Raw genomic sequence first — 23,824 nt, 5'->3', positions numbered from 1 at the left:
TTCTATAGAGTTGTTGTCTGACATTCAGTTTAATTCAGTGAAGTTGTGGTCTTGACTTAATAAAGGAAACCTAATTATTTTTTATGATTACATTATTTATTTTAACATTTGCATTAAAGGACAGGTGCACATTTTTTTCAAGTCTGTCTTACATCAATACTCACATACCCATATATACTGAAATGTCATCATAAGCTTCAGCTGAAGCTAACGTGAGTTCAGCAGTTTGATGCAGACGAATCAGGAGGATTTTTTATTTTTTTTTAGGTACAGTGCTTTTACTACAAAATTCCCTCTTTTGTTTTACCTAGACAATGAGGTTTGGATTTTGATCCCATCCCCTACACTAGAAGTGTTAGGGAGAGATGCCATTAAGGACAACTGAAAAACTGTTTAAAAGTTACAGTTTACATTCCAGTTTGATTTGAACACAGCTCAGGAAATATAGATCGAGGTTAGCTGAGTGCAAGTCACCGAGGAGAGACGGATGTTTGTTGTGTAACAGTCACATGACATGTGCATGCACGCGCACACACTCTCATACACACACAGTTTACCCTCTCAAATAAAGCTTATGCATCAATGAGAAAATAATCCTAATTGCTTCTCGGCTATCTGAAGTAGCGGCGGGTTGCGACTTTCCCTGCATGCCTGATGGAGAGATGTGAACTGCTAGTGTTGTGAAACTGCAAACCGCACAGTGCAAGCCAACCATTTTCTGTCTTTTTGTGACAAGAAGCGAGCGGTGCTTAGGTTGATCATGGCACTGATGCGGTGCAGGTGAGGCGCTCAGTTCCCACTGAGGCCGTTCGTTCTGAAAATGCACTCAGGGTAAAGATGCTCTTGATAAAAGCATTGGGTGAAAAGCATAGTTTAGAATGTGGCAGCGGGGTGATTGGCTGGTGATGTACAGCAAGCTGGACGGATGGTTGCAGTGTTGACAAGCAGTGCTCCAAACAGTCTCAATACGCTTCCTTCTCCTTCCTTTTAAAATACTGTTTACAGTTTTGTGGTACGAATAATCTCTTAATTTGAAATATATTCCATTCTCGGTCCAAATATCACTTATTTGAATGTTAGTGAGGGAAAGGAGAGGAGGCCATGCTTAGACTGTTGGTTGTGCAGCCTAAGCAACCATCATCGGGCAGGTGGGGACCAGGCTTTTTGTTACACCTGTGAGGTGGTAGGAGCAGCAGAAAGCGGTGAGTAGGGACGGTGCTGGAAGATGGGGGGGTTTAGCAGAACTAAACCAAGCAGAGACCTGCGTCGAGGGGCGAAGAGACGGAGGAAGAGGAGGAAGAAGAAGCGGCAGCGACAGCAGCAGGGGTGGAGCCATGGGTAGAGGCTGGTCCAGCAGCAAATGGTAAGCTTTTTTACACAGACATATATAGACAGAAGAAATAAGGAGAGACAGACCAATGCATGCTTAAATGGACTCTCAAAGATACCTACTGCAAAAATATGGATACACCAGTGTACATAATTTTGTGCATGCTCGAGTTATTAAACCCAATTACAGTTATATCTTTACATTTTTATTCGTGAATCTATCTTCAAAACAAATTGGCTGCAGATAAAATAGTCCATAGCAACAACGTCAGATTAGTCAAAACATAAGAAGCGCTACAACTATACACAAACCCCACACAGTTTTTTTGGAACAGCTGAGGTTTTTTATACTCTAGGTGCAAAGTGATAGCCTGTTAAAATATGCGCAAGAGTTATGAATCATGTAAAGCGAGGCCCCAGGAAAAAAGGAGCTCTCTCTCGCGTAAGGTCATTTGCTGCACAGGCTCATCTGGGCTCTAATTGAATTAAGCAGGCCTCGGGGGGCCCCGGGCTAACCTGAACGCTAATCTGTGGGCCATTATTTCCTGTTAACAGCACACTCCCTCTCTCCTTCTCTTCACCCTCCTCCCTCCCTGTCTGCCAGCCCAAAGCATATGTGCTTTAAAAGTTCACTCTCTCCAAACCTGAGCTGCTGTCTCCTGCAGGGATCAACCTTAAAAATAGAAAGAGGCTGATTTTTTGTTTGTTTGTTTTATCGGGGTTATGTGATGAAGATGATTGCTTTAAGGCTCCACGGAGGAGAGAGAGAGGTGGTGTTTCCTGAGAGGTTTAATGATGATAGCTGTTGAAATTTCAAATCAAAGTTTTCTTGTCTGTATGTGAAAGTGTGCCTATTCATTTATTTACTCAATTTTTTCAGTGCTTTCTAAAGAGAGTTAAAGTTTATTAGTCGGCATCTCTGTGGTTTAACAAAATCAGCTTTAATAAGTTTCTATCTGGACCTAAATATCAATCAGGTGGACGATAAAAGTATTGTAAATGTTCCTACCATAAAGGATGCCTCCTGTTGATCTTAACACAGTTTCAGTGTCCAGGGGGCATTTTCTGCACCTGATATGTTGTGTTTTTTGTCTTTTTATATATATATATATATATATATATATACACTTTGATACTATTTTGACCATATACATGATGCACTAAAGTAATCTGTAAACAAACTGTGAAATAATCTACTTGCAGTATGCGTCTGAAGACTTCCCATGATATTTTCTGCTCAAAATCCACGGCTGTCACTCGCTGGGATTCTTTAACAACAGTTAACATTTGCTTTTCAGGCATTCAGATTAATTCTCTTTGCAGAGCAAACGCTCAACATCTTGTACAAAGATACTGACTGAGTACCATTTGAACCTAGGACCTACCAATTCTTGAATCCCATCATATCCTTGAATCTTATCCAGCCACCCTACTATATAATGAACTGTCTATTGCAGCAGGAATCTTTCAAAAATAAAGAACTCAGTGGGAAGATATTAGAGAGTTGAGTGTCCTTCTCACCTGGTGTCATCCCATTCGGGGCTGAGTCCGGTCAAGGAGCCACGGGACTCGGAGACAAACTTGTAGACGACTAAAAGGCAGTCTCGGCACAGCTGGACCAGCCGGCGGCAGCACTGCAGCTCCTGGGGTGAAACCACCTCGCTGCTCTTACTGAAGATGGTCTCCCACGATGAACTGGAGAGCAGAGAGAAGGCAAATCACAGCACACACACGCACGCACGCACGCACATACACACACACACACACACACACACACACACACACACACACACACACACACACAAAGAAAGAGTCAAATAAAGTTAGCAGTTGTGGATTAGCATAACCATGCAGTCATCGGTATAAACAAGTATACTGTATGATGTACACCCGCATTAAGTCACATACAATCTAATGTGTGGCCTCCAGCTGTAGATGTGTGCATAAACATTTACGTGCACACTCTCCCACACACAGACATACAGGAAGACATACAGACACACGGAAAGGAAGGATGAAACAAATCCAAGTACAGTTAACCCCCTTTACAGCCCGGGACATACCCCTGACTGTGAGAGAGCTTCAACAACTGAGACACACAACCCTGGGGGGTACGTTTGATGTCTACCCCCTTTCACTCCTTGGGAGGTGGGGGTGCTTCCTCTGAAAGGGTTCAGAACTGTGTGTGTTTCCATTCTCTTCCTCTAAGTCGTTTTCAAAGCCTGTTGAATTCATTGCCCACAATAGCTGCTAGGCTGTTTGATTGTTGTTAAGTCCCTTAGATAAAATATCAAACAAGAGACAGAGGGGAGTGGGGGGGGGGGGGGGGCTGCACTTGGATTTGGAGTGTGCTTTTTGACGTGCACTGCTTCGCTTTCGCCGCGTGACATCGGGGCCCCCTGTTGGGTTCATCCATGTTGGGGCCGTGGCCTGCTGTAGGGAGGGGCCGGACAATAGGCTAGCAAGCTAGCTGGATCATCCAGGGCAGGCTGTGATCAGACAAAGGCTGCATGGGGTGCAGCATGCTGGGGGTAGCTGAGGCTAGGTTAGGCTAATCCCCCCCGGCTCTTTACCCCTCCACCCCATCTTTTCTTTACCGTTTTTATGATGTCTCATTTTCAGTCCCTCACCTCTCAGTTTTTTCTCTGTCACAGAGTCCCTTCTCTCCTTCTGCCTATCATCCCCTTCATCTATGTCACTGGCTCACTCCCTTCCTCACTCTCCCTCAATTACAACTGCCAAGAAAGAAGGGAGGAGGAAAATGGAAAGCTGTGGGCAGCTACTTTAGTTACACACTCTGAGCCCTCTGTGTCAAGGGAAACACGGCCACTGAACAACTGAACTGTAAAGAATATGGAGAGACGGAGACGCGAGAAGGTCACACCTTTATCACAGACGATAAAGCCACTAGCAGCTGTCTGCATGTCAGGGTTATATATATACGTGTGTGTGTGTGCGCATGTGTAGGTTTGATCGAGGGTGCTAATATGTCTTTAAGGAAATAAATATATGGAAACCATCTTGATGCATCTGAGGATGTTTCAGTGTGTGTGTGTGTGTGTGTGTGTGTGTGTGTGTGTGTGTGTGTGTGTGTGTGTGCGCGCGTGCGCGTTAAAAAAAAAAAAATGTGTGTAAGAAAGAGAATGAACCACTGATGGGAAACAGTCCAGTTTTGTGTGTGTGTGTTTGTCTGTCCGGTGTCTTGCCGGGTTTCTATAGGGACATGATCAAGTAGGCTGTCACTGCAGTGACTCATCTTCTAGGAAGCCACTTTCTGTCAGATCAAAAAAGCAAGTAAAAATAAATAAATAAAAAAGGAGCCACAGGAAAACTTGAAAGTATCAGATAACAAACCAAAGTAAAAGAACTAAAAGGCCTTCATTCACCTTCTTCCTGCTCTTCTCCCACCCCTCTCTTTTTCTTGCTCTCACCTGTGAAAAAGCCCTGATTAACAGCACAGATTTGTGACCTTAATTTGCACCTTGTCTCCACAAACTAACACGTTTCTTTCATCACCAAGAGCTTTCAGGAAAGTGCAGCAGGGTCTGGTTGGTCTGTCACTCATTCTCTGTCATTCAGATGGCACTGCTTCCCCAGTCATACTGAATAAAAATGGGAAATTGTCCCAGCTGTCACTGAAACTGGTACACTGACGAACACTGGGCTTAAGGACATGGGGAGATTGGTGGTGCGAGAACTTGTATTTATGGAGATGGAGGAGTGGCAGTATGCAATGAATAGAGTGGTAATTGGTCTGCACTGTGATCATTTGTTTGTGCTGATTCTGAAGTATAAGTTTCAAACAACTCAAGTTCATCAGGGGAGGTCTTTGTGATACTCAGGACAATGGTCTTGGTTTGGTCATTGATTACAGTAAAAATCAAACATTATAGATTTATTATTATATTATTTTATTTTATTTTTTTTAATTCAAGTACTTGAATGGTGATTATGATTACATTTTTTTTGCAATTTTTCTGAATTTGACAGTTCTTTGTAGGTAGAGGTGTTGTGACCGTACAGCTGGTATCATCCATTGAAAAATGCATTATAAAATGAATTGGAATTTATAGCAGCTATGCCCATTTGTTCATTGTCCATTATAGCACATGTACATGAATAAACAGGCTTGTCAGATCATTAAACAGCATCTGAGACCCCTTCACCCCACACCTTTCTGACACTGAAATTGGAGGTGGGTGTGTCTGATAATGTTCTAACTTTCCAAAACAACAATCTGACAATCACTCTCACATCACATATTATGGGCAGCTAAGAAAGTAGGCAGGTCAGTTACACAGCCCTGCTCAAACTGGCCTACCCAGTGTTGGAGAAGCAGTTCCACAGGCCCTGGCCATGACTCCAGAGCAGCCGGTTGAAGACGCGGTTAAAGAGCCGGTAGAGGTGGAGGCTCTCTACGTCCGGCTCTCTCCAGATCCGCTGTAGTGCCGAGCGTATATTGGTACGTACAATGTCCAACACCTTAGTAATAGAGAAAATAAAAGGGAGAGGGGGGAAGAAAAGAGCGAGAGATGTTTAAATCAAGCATGTGATAATGAGGGAAATTAATGCTACAAGACAAAAGGTGACAGTATTTCTAATTGATATCCGTGAGCTGGCATTTGTTCTAACTGTAATTTCCTTCTGTTTTTTTTTTTTTTTTTTTTATCTTAAAATTAGCAATCACAGAGGCTAAAGGATTCACTCAGTAACTGAAAGCAAGCTTGCATTTATGAATAACAACAGTTAAAAACACACAGACACACACAAGCACACAAACACATATGTGCAAACATATCCTGAAAACTACTTTAATCAGACCTTAAGACATAGCAAGATTTTGGAGCAGGTACATCTCTGCATTCATGTTAAAGCATGTGCAGACATATAGCCTATATGTTTCTGTGTGTGTGTGCGTGCGCGTGAGTGTGTGTGCGTGAGTGTGTGACAGAGGCTTTAGTCGAGCAGGACAAAAAGTGCTAGGGCAGGCAGTGGAGACTTTGGTAGAGGACTAATTGCTGCACCAATGTCAGTCTTGGAGAGAAGATGCCAGAAGTTCCTGGGCGGTCTGAGAACACCTGCGCCATCCTTCCATCTTCCCTTCTTTGTTTTCCCACCCCCATCCCCACCTCACTTCCTTCTCTTCCAACCTTTTTTCTTTCTCTCTTCACCCCGCTCAGAGTGCAGCACTGTGGCTCTTTTGACTTTGATTCCTCTCTCCTCATTACTGACGTGCCCGTCTGACTGTGTGTGCGTGCATGTGTGTTTTGCGATGCGAAGAGGCAAGATTTCCCTACAGCAATATGAGGCAAGCAAGACACGTATACACACTCAGACAAACTGATAGATGAGTAAACACACACACAGATATGTTTTGGTATGGTAATCAGATGGCAGAGCGGTGGGCGCTACATTCCTGACCTCTGCCTGCTGCTCATTAGGCTGCTCCACTCCAAATAAAACATCAGCTCACACCGCCACAGCCCACAACACAGCCGAGCACAGTTGTGCAGAAAGCAGTGGCTGAGAGATCACATCATTACTGACACATCTACTGGATGCCATTTCACGTCTTGTCCCCTCTTCTGTTTTGTTTACATCCTATTTGGTGTCTCTACCTCTCCACCACTGTCTGACATGGTAATGATCTTCATGCATGTCTTATTTTTTATCTTTCTATGATATTTGATTTGGGATTTATTTTTGTGTTTTTAAAAGTTGTTCAAGAGCATCCAAAGGAAAAGGTGGGAGCAGTGACATTTTGTGATATTTACCAGCTTTAACAATGCCCATTTTATACAGAAGGACAAACTGTGTGGGAGCGAGGGCAGAAGAGAGAAGTTTATACAGGTGTCAAATAATAAATGTAGCCCATTTTTAAGACTTTCACGGCTAATATATCCAAAAATGAAGTATTATAGCCGACATTAGTGATTGCGAGCTTCACTGTTATTAATTGTTATTCAAGTGTTAATAATTAAATCAAGCTTGGGTTTTGTCTTTGACATACACTCACTCTTTGTCTTTCTCAGGCACACTGAAATACCTCTGGTCATTTTGCTGTATATACCCAACCTTTCCACCTTCCATTGGTATTTGTCCATGGAAGACCTGTAGTTGGTCGAAATATTGCTTAATAAAGAGGGGAACTCTGATTCCAGTGTGCAGGCACTCTTTGTATTGTAATTTTACACAGAGATACCTGCCAGATTTCCCCAACTTTCTATCTGCACATTTGAGGACATGTTAGCCTCTCTAGTTCAAGGCCACATCTCCACCAGCCCTTCCCCTACAGCTGCTCCTCAAACCAATAAACTACAGCAACTTTTCTATTTCAAAAGTGTTGGGGTTATTATCTTGACCACTTTGGAAGCGGTGACTTTCAGTCCAGATTCTTGTAAATATCAAACAGTTTTTAAATATCGCAGTGTCCCTGAATGTGTTTTGAAGTTGATCAAGAGGTGAATACTTTGGATAGATATTCTGCCAAGCATTGGTAGCTACCAAAGATGTGTAGCCAAACCATCCTCCAGTTCTCTACTGGGACAGGCCAAATTAACAGCATGACTCACCTTCCGTTGTTTGGTTGAGTCCAGCTTCACTAGCCAATAGGACGCCACCTTTGGTTTATGATATTTCCAGTTGTCGAGGATCTGAGGAAGAAAAGTCAGAGTGAACATGCAGAAAACTTGCATTAATACAGACCAGCGTTCTTTTAGAAGTAGTAAAAAATATTTGAAAACTGCCTACACGGCAAATACATTTCATTACATCTGTTGTTTCCCAGCAATCCTCTGTAAAAAATACAGGGTTACAGCACAATTCTTACAAGAATTGAATGTGCATTAACAATAAAAGCAACAGGTCAGGTTAGACAGATACCAGCAAGAAAAGATGAATACATCTCTTTAACTGTAACATCATACTACTCTGAACGCCATGACATGGCACAGTTAAACCTGAAATACTTTCTCTTAGTATTTAAAAAGTATAACAATGCGTCAGAAATAGAGAAAGGACATATGAACTAAATGTAGAGCTCATTCCCACAGTCACACAGAGATTCTCTTTCACACTTCAACCCAGACATGGAATCTGTAACATTGCTGGGTTCACCTTTCAGTAAATGTAATAGGTTTTTGGCTTTCACACGCAACTCCTATATGGAAAAGTTTGGTGTTAAAACATGGCATGATTTTTTACAGATAGAACTGCAATGCTCATGCGATATTTGAAATCTGACATGTAATAGGATGTAACACAGGCAATACAATGTAAGAGAGGAGGGAGTGTGTACAGCAGCACATCACTACATTGTTATTCTGTCTTCAGGACGCAAGGAGAATAGAGCTGCGGTTTTTGCATCAGACAAATTTCTAGCTCCTGCTTGGTTTGGATGATACTTCTACTGATAAAACATGCAGTTTTATTTACATGTGAGCTGAGTACAAAACTTTACAGAAATATTAATGAGCTCTTAGTAGGTGTAAGTGCCTTTTATGGAAAACGTGACTTGAGGTCATTTTCAAACGTGAAACCAACGTGTGTTTGTCTGAAAACTTTACTGTGTAATTGGTGAATTTAAATGCAGCACAACTGAGAGATAATTGTAAAATCAATTCATGATCTCTCGTTCCTTAGCAGAGAAACCCTATGTTTAGCGGGTGCGTCAAAAATCCTTAGGGCATGTGTTGTTATGCTCAAAAGCTGTGCTGGATATTCCCATGCACTTGCTCCTAGTGCCAACACCACTGTGTACCTACAGGCGCTGTTATTGTTGCTCTGTTGACTTAGTCTACATCTCCCCACTGGTGCACATAAACCTCTCACGTAGCATGCTAGATCCCCTGCAAACAGTGCTCCCATTGGGAAGCTTCAGTGTAAACTTTATGTGTACTCACAAACGCATGCATGCATGCACACACACAAAAAACAATCCACAAGGATTCACAGACACAGGGCTAAGGTATACAGTAAACACTTTTGTTCACTTTCCAGAAAGTTGCTTATTGACTTGTTTAGCTTTCTCTCTCAATAAGAACCTTATGAACCTTGTCTGCTACGCTCCACGCTCATTTGTCACATTTGTTTCATACGTACACAAATTACCCTCAATTAAAACACAGCAAAACACACTCAATACATTTCACCTTTCAATGGTTTTCGCTGCAACAAAAAAAGCAGGTTTTGAGTGAAAGATAAAGGAGGCAATTACTCAGATACAAACACATCATTAGCCCAATTAGACCTCAACTTTAAATCATGGAAAGCATAAAATGCCAAAGATTGTTTTCATGCCAAGTGAACGCTCTTTGTCTCCTGAGGCAAAAAGTGAACAGCACAGGTGCAGCCGCTTGTCTGCGTTTCCATGGTGCTCTCATTAGGGTCTGTTAACAGTACAGGTGTGGTGGTAATTGTCTCTCACAACCCCGACACACCCAGATTTCACGCACACACACAAATTTTGTTATCGGTGTTCTTGTGAAGAAATTGTATGGGCTTGCATTAATTACTCTGTGAACTCGCCCTAACTTCACCTTAATCATAACAACTACACCTTAATTTTGTTAAGATGTATTTATTCATTATTAGACCATTATCGGTATGTTATGCCAATCTTAAATGGTTGTTCTGTTTATGCAAGCAAAACTCTTATAATAATATTCATAAATTTGATTTGAAGAGCCTGTCACATAACCCAAGGACTCCACATAAAGGAAATGAGCAAAAAACTTCATTAATAAAAAGATTAGAGGGTTATCAAGCTCATTTATAAAAGCTGCTAAAAGGCAAATAAAGGGTAATTTTGTTTTAAAGTCAAGTTCTGTTTCCAACAACTGCAATACTCAGTATTCTCTGCAAAGTGTGTTTTCAGGTTGTTAATAATGGCGAGATATGTGACCAGGCCTACAATAAAAACTGTGTGAGAAGACCAAAAGTCATTTTAATTTCGACAGGGGTGCAGCTCCTGTGTGGTGGTGCCATAGTTGCACTCTGACCTGCTCAGCCTGCCCCCACCACACGCTCACTGTAAGATGGTGCCTGCGCTGTCGATCTAGTTGCTGCTGTTGGTGTTGGTGTTGCCCTGCAGGGCTTCCAGGCACCCAGCTGTCTACGCTTTTAGATTTTTTAAACTTAAGAGGCCAAGTGAGAGAAGTCCTGTTGACCTTGCACTTTGGCCCGAATGTGACATCGAAAAATAAAATAAGCCACTCTGGTATACTTCTTCCAGTACACTTCACATGCAGCGTACTGAAAACAAATTTTATCCATTGAACATTTTGGTGGTATTTTTTGTCATCAGTCAGCCAAGTGAAGACAGTTTGGCCGCCTGCTGTCCTTTCAGCACCACAGGCGGTGTGGTGCTGAACAGACAGCTGGTTCTGAGGACAGCGATGACTGTAACAGAGTTAAGAGTCAGTGTAGACGGGGCAGTTGGATACTCTCATGGTACTTTTGCACTTCTGGTGTGAATTCAAAGTGAGCCTCTTTCCTCTCTTTGGCACACTTCTTAAGTCTTGTCTTTTTCTTTTCCTTTCAGCCTTTTCTATTGTAACTTTTAAAAAGAAAAAATTTTAATTTATCACCTAGATAAGATGTATTAAACTTAAACTGCTGTTTTTATATGGCCAGCAAGGAAATAATACAAAGTTGTGATTGCTAAGAGTGTTAATCCATAGCTGCCAACACTGGCTAGTTACTAAAACTATTATGGGGATGCTTACTATTTCAACAGGCATTATGTAGAAATAGTGGCAGTACAGTACATTCATAATTAACATCATTCAATTCAATACTGGTATATTACTGATTAGCCATATGAGACAGTTTTTTGTACACTGATATAAAAAAAGAAAAAAGAAAAAGGTGTGTACAAAACACAAACACACACCAAATGCAAGGACACAGAGATCTGACCAGAAATAGAAGAGGCACTGATTAATACAAAGGAGCAGTGGGGAATAGCGCGGGGCTGCAAACTGACCGACAGGTTGTCACTGGGGTCGTTTGAAAGACAATGGGAGCCAGGCCAAAGCGTACAGGCTATTGTGGAGGGAGGAGAGGAGGTCACTTTTAGTTAGGCTGCAGAATGACTGCACCTGGCTGCAGAGGGGACACTGGGAATATAGTGGGTGTGGATTTCTGCTCAACACTTGTACTCCATGTTCACTCCCACTTTTCTATCTTTGTTTATTTTATTATTTTTCTTATGATAATTTTAAACATTTTTTACACTCTGTTTCTGCCTCTGAATCATTTTGATACAGAGAGAAATACACATCAGATTATTGTATAAGGAAATGCATACACCAATACAATGAAAAATTAAAAAAAAAAAACCTGCATCCACCTCATCCAGCACAGCCTCGGCCTCTTCTTCAGTTTTGCCGGGAAGCCTGATCTTCATGGCAGTGAGCGCGGCCAGAGTCTGACGCACCAGCTCTGCCTCCTGCTCTTTACTCCTCAGGTTTATCAGCGGATCACCCTAAATGCACACACAGGTACAAGCACACAGCTCAAGAAACAATTACAGATTTACAGATACACATCAATATTAAACAGAATGTTTCATTTAACACTATAGTGTCGGCTCACAGCTATACCAGGCTCAAATAGACACAAACAGCATGCTAATGACAGACCTAGCAGAAATGGAATTTATTTTATTAAGGTTTAAATTAATTAAAAGAAGCAATTAGTGGTACTTTCCACAAACAGTAAAGGCTTTTTTGTGTCAGAGGAAATTTATCACTTTTATCTATGCATATTATCTTGCATTCACCCACGGGGTTTAACATGACAAAATAGTGTGGACAGGGTGTAATGTTATTATGTTATGTTACTGTATTATGTATATTAGTCTTAAATATTTCTAATTATCGGTTTTCCTTTGAATTTCACTGGTATTTTACAATATGTATGTTATGCCCTGAGTGCTGAGTAATTTATGATTCTGCAACAGTAACAACTATTATAGTCACAGATCATTATTTCTTTACATAGCGGATAGCTCAGAGCAGAATGCAACATGCTATGTATAAAAATACCCTCCTCAAAATACAATTTTATGACTGCTACAGCAACGCACTCAGTGGTGAAACTATATCCAATTTGAGATTTTCCCGTTCAAGCGTGCACTTATCTCCACATGTGTGATTCCCACAGGGAACTCAGATTGCAAGACGGTAAAAATTAGGGGGGAAAAAAACAAGCAAGTTCTCCTGTCATTTTGTATATACATGTCAGGATGCAAACATACGGCTGCTACACTCTATATCTTTTTTCAGTATAAATATTTTTCACTTAGTCCTGTTAAATGCTAAAAGGTATTCTGCCCCATTTATTTTGTTCCAGTGTATCCACAGGTAACCAGCATACTTGTAAAGAAGTAGAGGGAATGGAGGAGGCAGGCGGAAAGCAACAGATGGCAGCATAATAGAAGATTACTGTCGTGCGCTACAGTAGGCCTATACAGTATGGAAGGAGCTGCTTAAGAGAGTCTTAGTGGGTCAGGATACAATAAATGCCAGTGGAGGAGTAAAGCAAAGGGGGAGGGTAAAAGCTACGATGGCAGAACAAGTAAATTTCTACGTCAGTCTTTGGTGAAACAGAATTGGAAAGTGATTCTTGAATGTCTTTTTTTTTCTTTTAATCCTACTTGGAGTAGAAGACCAGCAGAGGGTTGCCACATTGAGCAAAATGACAGCTTGACTATCTGAAAACAAATTTTGTATACTTCTGTGACTGACAACTCATCTCACACATTCTGAAGTGTGTGTGTGTGTGTGTGTGGAATGTCTTACTATGTTGGAGTGGATGGTCCCCAGGCTATTGCTGTGAGGCACACGGTGGGCGGAGCCACTGCGGCTCAGCGAGTGAGAGCGCAGTGTGGCGGAGCTCGGCCTGACAAGAGGAGTGGCGATGGGAACTGTAGGGGAAGGCTTTGTAGACAACGCTCGCACCTCACTTGGTGATGAGAGGGAGGAGATGGATCGAGGACAGGAGATGGAGCGCCTGATTGGTCCAGAAAGTGTCGGTGAAGCAGAGGGGGCAGGGCTGGTTTTGAGTGACTTGATTGGAGGTTTCCAGTGCATACGGCCTGTAGAGAAAACAGCAGAGAGGGAGTTGGGAGGAAAACTGACTCGCTGTGACACTTTGATTTCTCCTCATCCCTGATCCTGTCTCAGTGCCCCAGTCACTGTCAAGCTTTGCTCTCTGCTTTCCATCTGTTGCCGGGTGGCTGTGGAGATGAAGTGTGGCATTAAAACTCCCTTAGCCACACACTGGCCTAGTGTGTGTGTGTGTTATTAACGACCACAGCATGTGTAGTCAAAGCCAGAAACTAAACAGTAGTCCTGTCTGGTTTCGGGATGGATTAAAGGGCAGCTCTCTCTGTCAGTCTCAGGCACACATGTGCACACACATACACACACATGCACACACGGACACGCAAACATGCAGAAAATGAAGCTGAAAACCCACACTGACACTCTCCATCACCCTTGAAACTCCTCCAACCAGTGTATTAGTGTGTGTTTTTATTCGTGCAGTGTGTCTGTCTAACATCAAGTGTGCACACGAGTGATTATACCGTATGTGTCTGTCTCTGTGTGTTTGTGTGTGTGTGTGGTTGCTGAGCCTTGCGAGGTTTGGCTATTGCCAAATGAGAGCATTACGGGGCTTAGTACTAGCAGCCCTTTGGTGGCTTGGTATGGAGTAGGGCTTGGCAGAGTTGCTGTCTCTCTCTCCATACACACACGCACACACACACGCACGCACACATTCATAGATACTTATGGGCTCTTTCATGGCTTTGTCCCTTATTTGGTGACAAATAGAATGAGCTAATGCAAGGGTCCTCTCTATTGAGCAGTAAAACCGGCGGCCCACAATGCAAATAGAGATTTTTTTTTTCTTTCCAAGGTCAGCACATAAGACTACTGTGAAAAGTGTCCTCCTTCTGACTTCAAAGAGCTGATAGTGAGTTGATGTATGCGACTTATGAGAATTTGTGGGAATGTTTGAGACTTATCGCTCTCCCTATAAAACAGGGGATATTTCAGCATTAAACTCAAGGTGTTTTCAAGGTAAACAACGCAGAAGGCCTTTTTTTTTTTTTTTTTTTCAATCGAGTTCCTTCTCCTCTTCATCTAAACTTCTTCTTTCACCTTCCATTCACTGGATCTGCACTGTTCAGGACACTTTTTATTCCTTAAGTGCTTTTCACTGCTTCAACATTTTGTGCATGAGTGTGGGTCTACAGCTGTGAAGCTGGGAAGCTCCGTTGCTTAAGAACTCAAAGAGCCACATACTATGAGTCACAGGCTAAGATAACACTGCTTACACTTTAATTAAAATCCAAGGATCTGGTACCATTTTATCACATCAATTAGGTGCATAAATGCTGGTGGGCTGCTGAACATCTGTAGTATTTCCTCTGCTCTGCTGGCCCTGTGCTGCTGCGGCAGAGTGTGTACTGTATGTGTGTGCAGGGCGGGTACTGATCAAAGCAAAACTCTCAGCATTTGTATGTAAAAAAAAAAAAAAAAAAAAACTGTGTGTGTATGTTCATGTACTGTATATGGAAATGTGTTCTGCACAACTATGAATATATTTTTCAAACTGAGTAAGTGTGAAAAGTATACCAGGCTGGAGTGGATGCCATGTGCTTGCAGCACCACTGGATCAATTCAAATTCCCTCATTGCATCATTATATACATTAATGTTTGCTATCTCCCCTGCCTGCACTTTATTCTCTATCATAGTCAAATAAAATGGAGATGGATTTGGAAAGGCTAAAACAGAAAATGTGTAAAAATATGTATATATGTAGGTGTCTGACGATCCACGTTTATATATCTGAAGCAATTAAGCCAGCCACTATGATCAGATGGGGGGTTCCAGCTAAAAAAGAAAGACACCAACAAACAGGGCAGGATGAAGAGAGAACAAGACAAAATGAGGAGAGAACAAGCGAACAAAAACGAAGTAAACAAGAAAGAAAGATCATAGGAAACAAGGTCCCTGTCAAACCCCCACACTCTGGCTTCCTAATAAAGACATTTTTAGACACTTTTATACATCCTGCCGCTTTACCTGAGCGCTCAGCCAAGTTCTTCTCCTTGCTCTCCCCAAGGTCGTAGGAAACTTTCTTCTCCCTCTTCTCTCCACCTCTTCCTCCTCCTCCTGCTTTCCTCCTCTCCTCCTCCTCTTCATCTGAGGAGGAACAGGAGTTTTCAGCGCTGCTGCCACTGGTGAAGTCAGCCAGGTAGTCTGGTCGTTGGCGTCTTGGTGTCTGGCTGCACTCTGGCATGGCGGTCAAGGGCTGGAAGGGACAGACGGATACAGGTATGCAAGGCAAATGCATATGTATGAATAGAGCATACATGTACAGCAGAATGGGAACAAATAGAGCCATATATAGATAGATTTGTGTATGTATAATGAATGAAACAGACATGACAAGAGACACACAAACATCCTAATTTTATCATCATGGGACCTTCCAATGACTGTGTCCTCTTCCTAACTCTAAACCATCCAAAATGACATCAGATTGGAAAAATGCCCTCATTCCAAACATCTAAAATTCAAACAGCCTCTCACAAGGACATAAGTAAAAGAATACACACACACACACACACACACACACACACACTTAAACATGAAGACGTTGAGATTTTGTCAGCCTCCCTCAGCCTCGCCTCACCCTCAGCCCACTACCATCTGTCACAGGGAGACCTGGTGGTGACACGGCTAGCCCATGTGCCCACATGTGTGTATGTTTGCTTGCAGGCTCATTATGCACAGATACACAATTACACATGCACTCCTTTATAAGCCTGGCTGTCACTATAAATAGGAACATGAGCAGCTTCATACCTTGAACAAATTTGACCTGATTGGATATGTAAAGGTTATATTCAAAGTAAAACGTGTGTTTGTTTTTTTTCTTTTCTTTGATACCAAATGTTTCACATATCTGTGAGTTTGTGGAAATGAAAGAGAAAATTACTGTGTACATGGACAGTTGGAACTTGTGAAGACTTCAGTGATGTTCCATGTTTCCTTCTGCTATATTTCCACTAATAAGAAAATGCTTAACTCTAACTATAATGCTTATATTCTGAAACTCTGCTTGCAGCTTGTCTTTATGATACAATTTATAATCATCTTTTGTGTGCATGAAATCATCTTCAACCCTACAACACAAACGCATTTTCTTTAGTTTGAAGTTCATTAAGTCGAGTGTCTGTTTCACATCCGGGAAGGGGACACACTGATAGCATTAATAAAATATTAATACATCTGTTATTCAATGGTTAGCTCGGGCAGTGCTGTCAGGCCACCCAAATTAATGGACAGGAAGTGATCACAGGGCTTATACAGTCAGCAACGGGTAGCTGTGTGGATGAATGATAGAGAAGGGTAGAGACAGAGAGAGATTAAACACAGAAGAGGAGAATAAAAGCGAAGATGGGAACATCAGATTGATGGGGAGAGAAATGAAGAGGAGGACAAGGTGAATCTGAGAATGGGAGCGGAGAGAAACAGAGAGGAGGCATTGAATACGCAGAGAGAAACGGAAATGAACAGAGAGAGAGTGAGAAAAGGACCCTGAACATACGAGTGGAGAAAAGGAGAAAGGAACGGAAAGTGGATAAACAGTAAGAGGAAGAGCAAGACAAAGAGAGAAGGCCAAACACTGAGAAGATGAGACTGAAAGAGAAATTTTGATGTATGTGAAGAGAGGAAGTTGGAGGGAAGAGGGTAAGAGTGACTGGGAAACACCACAAGGAACAAATGTGAGAAGGTGTATATCATAATTAGAGAGGCAGGACAGTAAAAGAAACAAGGAAAAAGGGAAAGAAAACCTCAAGGTACTTGCTAACTCTCACTCTTTGGCTCTTACGCCTTTTCCCTTCCTTCCTTCCTTGCTCCCTACTTCTCATGCTCTCCCTCTGAACATTTCCTCAGTGATAACAAACCTTAGCGCCCCTTTCCTTCCCTCAAAATCCTGCCTCTAATCTCTTTGCCTCTTCTAGCTTTCACACACTCGATGGTTCAGTTTCACCAGATGGCTTGTGAGCGCTATACTCAGAGGAGTGAATCTATCCGTCACAGCTCTTTCTTTCCGCCACTCTCAATGTCTCTCTTTGCACACTCGGCAACATTGAAATTGACTGGGCCCAAATTAATTTGGACAACAGTGATTGTGTCTGAACAAGTCCTCATTCCAGCTAAGGCCTCTCTAATGCAGCGCTGAACTGCCCCGTCGAGTCCCTAACAGACTCTCTGAGTGTTCCAGCCAATTTAGCCCTCGAGTGAGGGATGGATGTAGATGTGCAGGGAGAGAAAAGGGATGGAGAGGTGAAGGGAGGGGAGTGAAGCAAGGTGATGGAGGGAGTAATGTGCTGTCGTGGGAAATTGAGGGGGCGTATAGGTGTATGTGACAGAGAGAAAGAGAGGGAGATAGACAGAAAGAGAGATAGCATGGGGAGAGTGAGGGAGACAGCCTGACAGCTGTCCCCTAGGGGAGTTGGGTCTTTTCTTCAGGACTCTTTCTTTCTTTCTTGCTTTACCCGCCACCCCTCCCTCCCTCCTTTATTTTTCTGAATCACGTCCTATGTGCTTTCTGTGGGCGTTAGCTTCAGGCATCTGCCTACCTGCCTCCCTCTCTCTTTCTCCCTCTCTCCCTGACACTCTTCTTTGCACTTTTTCTCAGGTCCCATGAGGCATTTGGTCCCTATTCTCCCTCCTCTCTCCCTCCTCTTGTTTCTGCATCTCCCCACCTCTCTCTCTCACTCTCACTTACCTTAGGGCCTCGTTGCCTGGAGGATTTGCCCATCAGCTTCTCGTCGTCCAGTTCACATTGCTCCAACAGATCCAAGATGTCTTCCTCCTACACACCAACACATATAGAAAAAAACTAAGCAGATGAGAAGATATGCCAAAGGTGTTGATTTTGGTTACATAAGGAAAGTACAGTAGAAAGCTAAGAGTAACAGGGTAGTTAGATGATACACTGGTAAAGAATGATTAAAATGATTTGATGCTTCTTATGTCTAATTACTTTGAAGTGAAAATGAGGTGTGAGAACCCAAGTAACTTCAGTTATTAAAAAAAAAAAAAGAGGGATGAAAAAGTTTAACTTCACAAGCCTATGTGCCTTATCTGGCAGTTAGAAAAAACACCCTGGCTGAACATGCAATGCTCTTTGGCAGCGCTCATAGAGGCTGAATTTGGAAAAGGCAGCGTCACGGCCATCGCCAATATGCTGGGGCCTTGGCCATTTGGCTGTAGCTAAAATGCAGGCAAAGGTGATTAATGTTGCTTCACGGCTGGGATATAAAAAGCTCCCGCTTGCCGCTCAAACACAGATGAAAAGTGATTGTTTTTTCTCCGATTAGCCATCAAGCTGCTTTCTGGGGTCCATGAAAAGGTCAGTGTGCCCCTGGCGCTCTGTGTGTGTGTGTGTGTGTGTGTGTGTGTGTGTGTTGTGTGTGTGTGTGTGTGTGTGTGTGTGCCCATGCATATGTGTACAGTGGCATTTGTTCTTCAGTATTAAAGTATGCATTCATGGGCCCCGACACATTTTTTATGAGTTTTTGTTTTTTTTCTAAATAATATTTTTCTGCCACGTGTCTTTTTGTACAGTATATATACTGTGCCTCATTTTACTGTGTGCTTATGTGACCGTCCAAGCATTTTTGTGGCTGTTGGTGTGAAATTGCGTCTGTGTAAGACTGAACTTTGTGGGGATGAAATTTGCCTTGTTGCAGCCGGATCAGACAGTTGAGCTTATATAAATGTGTAAATTTTCCATCAAAATATTATAAGGAGAGCAAACATTTACTGAGTGAATGAGTAAGTTATTAGCATCAGATCATGTGAATATTTAAGTATTTCATAATAACAAAATTAAGTAACATTGACTATGTGTTGAAAATGAGTATGCCAGCCATTACTGCAGTATTCGTGTGAAAGATTGCTGCAGCTATGTCTAAAGAGGACTCGAGAGAAGAAGAAGAAGGAAAAAATACTATATTGTGCCCAGCCATTCATGAAGATGGGTTAGGGTGCTGTAACATATTATGCACTAAATGAATTTCATAAGCAGTCCTGAGGAACTAACAATGAAAATTAGAAAATGTTATGTTTATTTACCTTGCCAACAGTATTATTGCAGTACTGCATTTTTACTGCAGTAAAAATCTGCCTTCTTAATATCTGTTCGCGAGGTGAAACTTTCTCCTCCCACAGAGGCTTAAAAACCAGTGGAGGCCCATTAACTTGTTAAACTGCGCCAAAGCAGATTACATGGATCTTCTGACATGTTTTAAAGCATGGGAGAAAAACTGAACTTGACACCTACAGTAATCACAGATGATCTGAAAGCTATTTACTTTCTCTTAACTGAAAGTGATTAAACACACAGTGCATCTACATCTTATGATGCAGCTCCATAGATAGTAGGCAGATTATCTTTTTCTGAAATGATCACTTTACAAAATTAAACATTTTATTCCCTCTGTGTATGCCATCATATATAGCTGCCTTTTACAGCATCACCAATGATCTCTGTAAATGTCAGCTCATAAAGTATATTATGCAAACTTGTACTTTCTTGGCGCTAAAGGACCAAGAGTCTTGTCTGTGTAGTCCTGTCCAGAAGTCTTCTGTGGAAGCTTTTTTGGGTTTTTTATCCATTTTTGTCAAAAATGTAATTTTTTTTCTATTGTTGGCAGCTTCTACTGACTCTTACTCCATATTTCTTGGCCGTTTGACAGATGATGCTGTCTTGTGCATTTCTGTGGTAATGTAGTCAGAAGACACCTTCCACTGGTTAGGAATTTATTACCTCCACGGTAAAAATAAATAAATAAAAAAAATGCCCCTGAGCCAGCAGAAAACTTCAGTGGGTAAAACTGGGCTCATTCCTGGTAGAGTGAATAGACAATGATGCTTACGATTAGGGCTGAACAATATGAAAAAAAATTATATTACAATTATTTTGACTGGTATTGCGATTTGTGATTTGAGTCATGATTTTAGTGAATGGTTTTGGAATTAAATTTTTACTTCAGAAAAATTATGTGATTTTTTTTTCCATCTCTGTAGCACCACAATGATTCATTTATGGTATGTTGTGACACATTTGACCTTTTATCACAAAATTGCAGCTCCTGCCATTTGGATATTGCACTTAACCATATTGAGATTTTGATAATATTTCAATTAATTGCTGAGCCTTACTTCTGCTCCCACTGTTCAGCAGGAAATATGTTCCAATTTTATTTGTTCTAGTTACTTTTTTTTAACTGTAGGTGGCGCTGGTTTGATTGAAGGGGCTGGTTCAACTGCAGTGTATTGCCCTGCTCTGCAGTTGAATGATTCTAAGGGCTCCTGGTTTCAGGAGCTCTGCATCAGTTACACTGTGTTTTTAAGTCTGCCTGTTGTTTAACATCAGCAGCAGCACGCTGGGTTTTCTTTTTACTTAACTTTCTATTACCCCAGTAAACTGGAAATTTCTTGCAGCTGGAAAAAAATTTATTTTTTATCTGGGAAACATAAAATCCAGCTGAATATAAAACAAATTTAACACTATCTATTCTTTTTAAACCAGAAAATTACTTTTAAAAAGAGTGCGTATCTAAGGTGAAAATTTGTAAAAAGTAAAAACAAAGGTGCCTAACAGATTCCTAATATTCCTCTGTTTAATGTACATTTGAAGCACTTGCAGAACACTTTGAAAGGATTTGCACTGACTGCGAGGTGCTCCCAGACAGCATTTGTAGTGAGTGTACTTGTGCTATTCTATTTCATTGACAGAGCACTGCAAGCCAACTGAACATGCACCCGCCCAACTACACTTTTATTTTTCATTTCTATATGAGAAAAAATGGAGGATCGGGTGGGATATCAGATGAGCGAGAAGGGATAAACAGATAGCTAACAACAGAACTAACAATGTGATGCACACCTGTCAACCTAACTGTTATGTCAGTGAGGAGAAAGGTGATGCAAACCCTGTAGAAACCAGTGTAACCTGTGGCTGCGTCGTCTTCGCAGCGACTGAAGCCATCAAAGGTGCTTTACAGTGCATCAGCATGTTATCACAAGGTTTACAACACATATTTTCTTTTTCTTTGATCCATGACATTTTTCAATTCATGGCCCTGAGAAACCCACAAAGACAGCAAACATGAGTCTTGCGGGTACAATGTCTGTCAGACTTCACTGATATGTTGATGGCACAATAGCAAATAAACTCTGGCCCCTTGCAACAGCAAAAAGAACCAAGCAGGGAATGCACATCAAATGATGAATTATGGATTATGAGCCCAAGCACTGTAACTGATGTACAAAACTAGAGGCTTTGGTATATCACAAGATCTTTGTTATGTTTAGGTGCAAACCTTAACATGGTTAGGTTTAGTTGCAAGGCTTAAGATGGTTATGTTAGGGTTAAGATTAGAGATGGCTGCATTTTTGTAAAGAATTTTCCATTCAATCAAAGAGTTCTATCAATGCCCATAAGTAATCTGGAGTTCACTGGTTTGCTAATATATTTGCTAAAAGTAGATACAACTTGTGCAGTTTATATTTTTGTGCAGCAAATCCAGCAAAACAACTACTGATACTTGAACAGGCAACTTGAACAAAGTAATTCCACTATTCAAATAGGTACACTGCAAATCAAGCAGGTTATAAACAAGGTGAATTTGTGTTTCCACAATCATTGTGTGCAGTCAGCAACAATGGGAGTGACTAAACAGAAGCTAAGGCTGAAGAGCACAAACAAATGCATCTGAAGTCCTTCAAGAAAAGCAACTTAAATCATGTCTTATTCCTGAAAGCAGATTGGCTCGAAAATCTATGTGTAATTTTTAGAAAAGGGGAGAAAAATAGTTGCATAAAATGCATTATTTGTGTTCTGATGAATATCACATTCAAATTCAGGTACATCCCTTCTTTATCATAAATGGCCAAGATTAGGATCTCGGTCCCTTAATAATAAGGACAGTCCAGTTGTCATTCATGATCATGTTATTAGATAGCGAACTCTACAGCTTCCTTTGTTCCTATTATCTCTCTCCCTTCCTGCTTTGAACGAGATCCAAATCTCGGTGTGTTGACTAAATTAAACTAACCTAAGCCTGGTGTTTTCGACTCTTTGATTGACATCTCTGTAAAAATTCGCTGCACTTTTGAAAGGACACACAATAACTTTCTGAAAAACAAACTGTAAGGGCTAGAGGCTGTTGATGTAGGTTTGTTTCTACGAAAGCTGCATATAACATCTGCTCCAAGTGTTTGATATGAATTTGTAATGTCAGTACTACTCTCAAAAACATCTATATTCAGTATTCACTATTACTATTCAGTTGCCAAAATAACTTGAGTTTTTTTCTTTGTTTCATCTGCATCTTTGCTACTCATCAATGCCTCTTTCCTTCATGTGTTTAAATATCCGATAATGCTTTCCTCTGTGTCTTCTTTTTTATTGATTTGTTCTTTCTGAATACACCCGCATGAAAATGTGAAAATTCCCTCTCCCTCCCTGTCACAATACTATAAAAACATATTTTACAAAAAACCGAAGTGACAAAACAACTATCTCTATTAGCGTCTCATCGTCTTTTACTTTGTGAATTTTGCACATCCTCTCTATCCCTGCTCTCCCACACTCTCCTGTTAAGTTGTATGGTTCATACCTTTCCCGTCAAAGACCTACAGTTACTACTACCACTGTACAAACCTTTTGAGTGCATGTGTGTATGCATTCACACACTTCAAACATGTACCCTGAATCGTTCTCAAAAAACCAATGAAATAAAAAATAGGTACATGTAAGAATGCAAATTCAAACGTGTGGGCAGCAGTCATTCACAACTAACTGACAGAAAGAAAAAAATATAGACAAGAAGATACAGAAAGAGGACCAGGGAAACAGTGCTCACTAAAGGACTTCACTGAGCTGTAAAGAAACAAAAATGACATTGTTGTGCGGAGTCTGTTTTGTTTTTAAAAGCTCATGTATCTGTGGAGAGACGGACTGAATGACAGTGGGAAAGCGAGACAGATAGAGAGCAGAAGAAGGACATTCTGTCAGAAGTTCTAACAAATACAAGGACTGTGGCACACTTTCCGCATTAGTTGCACATCCTTTTTTGTGTCTGTGGGCAGAATCTTAATAGAAATGCATGTGTGTTTCTTTTCTTTGGCATGTTCTTGTCCACAAGTGTCTGTATATTGTGTGTATATGTTTGTGTAAGGGTCTCTGCAGGTTTCTATGATGTATGTGTGTGTGTCTGTGTGTGCGTGACAGTCTGTACGTGCCTTCATTCGTTTCAGAGGATTATTCATTTCCTTTTGAAGTGAGGCAGCTCGCCCAGCGAGGAAGGTCTGAAAGGCGGCCGAGAGCAGGCTTTCATACTTCTCCAACAGCAGCTTGTCGTCTGGGGGGTAAATACGTCTGTAGGCCGCGAA

General features: G+C 41.4%; 1 protein-coding gene across 3 annotated transcripts in view; it reads right to left on the bottom strand.

The window, feature by feature from the left end:
• The window catches only part of ttll7 (tubulin tyrosine ligase-like family, member 7), a 68,385-nt gene that overhangs the window by 5,384 nt on the left and 39,177 nt on the right, over positions 1 to 23,824 (bottom strand). For 2 of the 3 annotated variants that reach the window (XM_056378565.1, XM_056378564.1), the window contains exons 13-20: positions 23,675 to 23,810; positions 18,147 to 18,233; positions 15,428 to 15,656; positions 13,134 to 13,429; positions 11,681 to 11,815; positions 7,902 to 7,982; positions 5,651 to 5,811; positions 2,851 to 3,024 (exon numbers count right to left, since the gene is read on the bottom strand). In XM_056378565.1, the coding sequence (XP_056234540.1) occupies positions 2,851 to 3,024; positions 5,651 to 5,811; positions 7,902 to 7,982; positions 11,681 to 11,815; positions 13,134 to 13,429; positions 15,428 to 15,656; positions 18,147 to 18,233; positions 23,675 to 23,810 (1,299 nt within the window). Of the gene's footprint in view, positions 1 to 1,261; positions 1,369 to 2,850; positions 3,025 to 5,650; positions 5,812 to 7,901; positions 7,983 to 11,680; positions 11,816 to 13,133; positions 13,430 to 15,427; positions 15,657 to 18,146; positions 18,234 to 23,674; positions 23,811 to 23,824 lie in introns of all 3 variants that reach the window. The other variant, XM_056378563.1, reaches the window with a different exon arrangement.

The sequence above is a fragment of the Seriola aureovittata genome, chromosome 6 (assembly GCF_021018895.1).
Source record: "Seriola aureovittata isolate HTS-2021-v1 ecotype China chromosome 6, ASM2101889v1, whole genome shotgun sequence".
Lineage (NCBI taxonomy): Eukaryota > Metazoa > Chordata > Actinopteri > Carangiformes > Carangidae > Seriola > Seriola aureovittata.
Note: the sequence above shows the minus strand (reverse complement) of the source record. Positions and strands in the feature narration are given on the sequence as shown.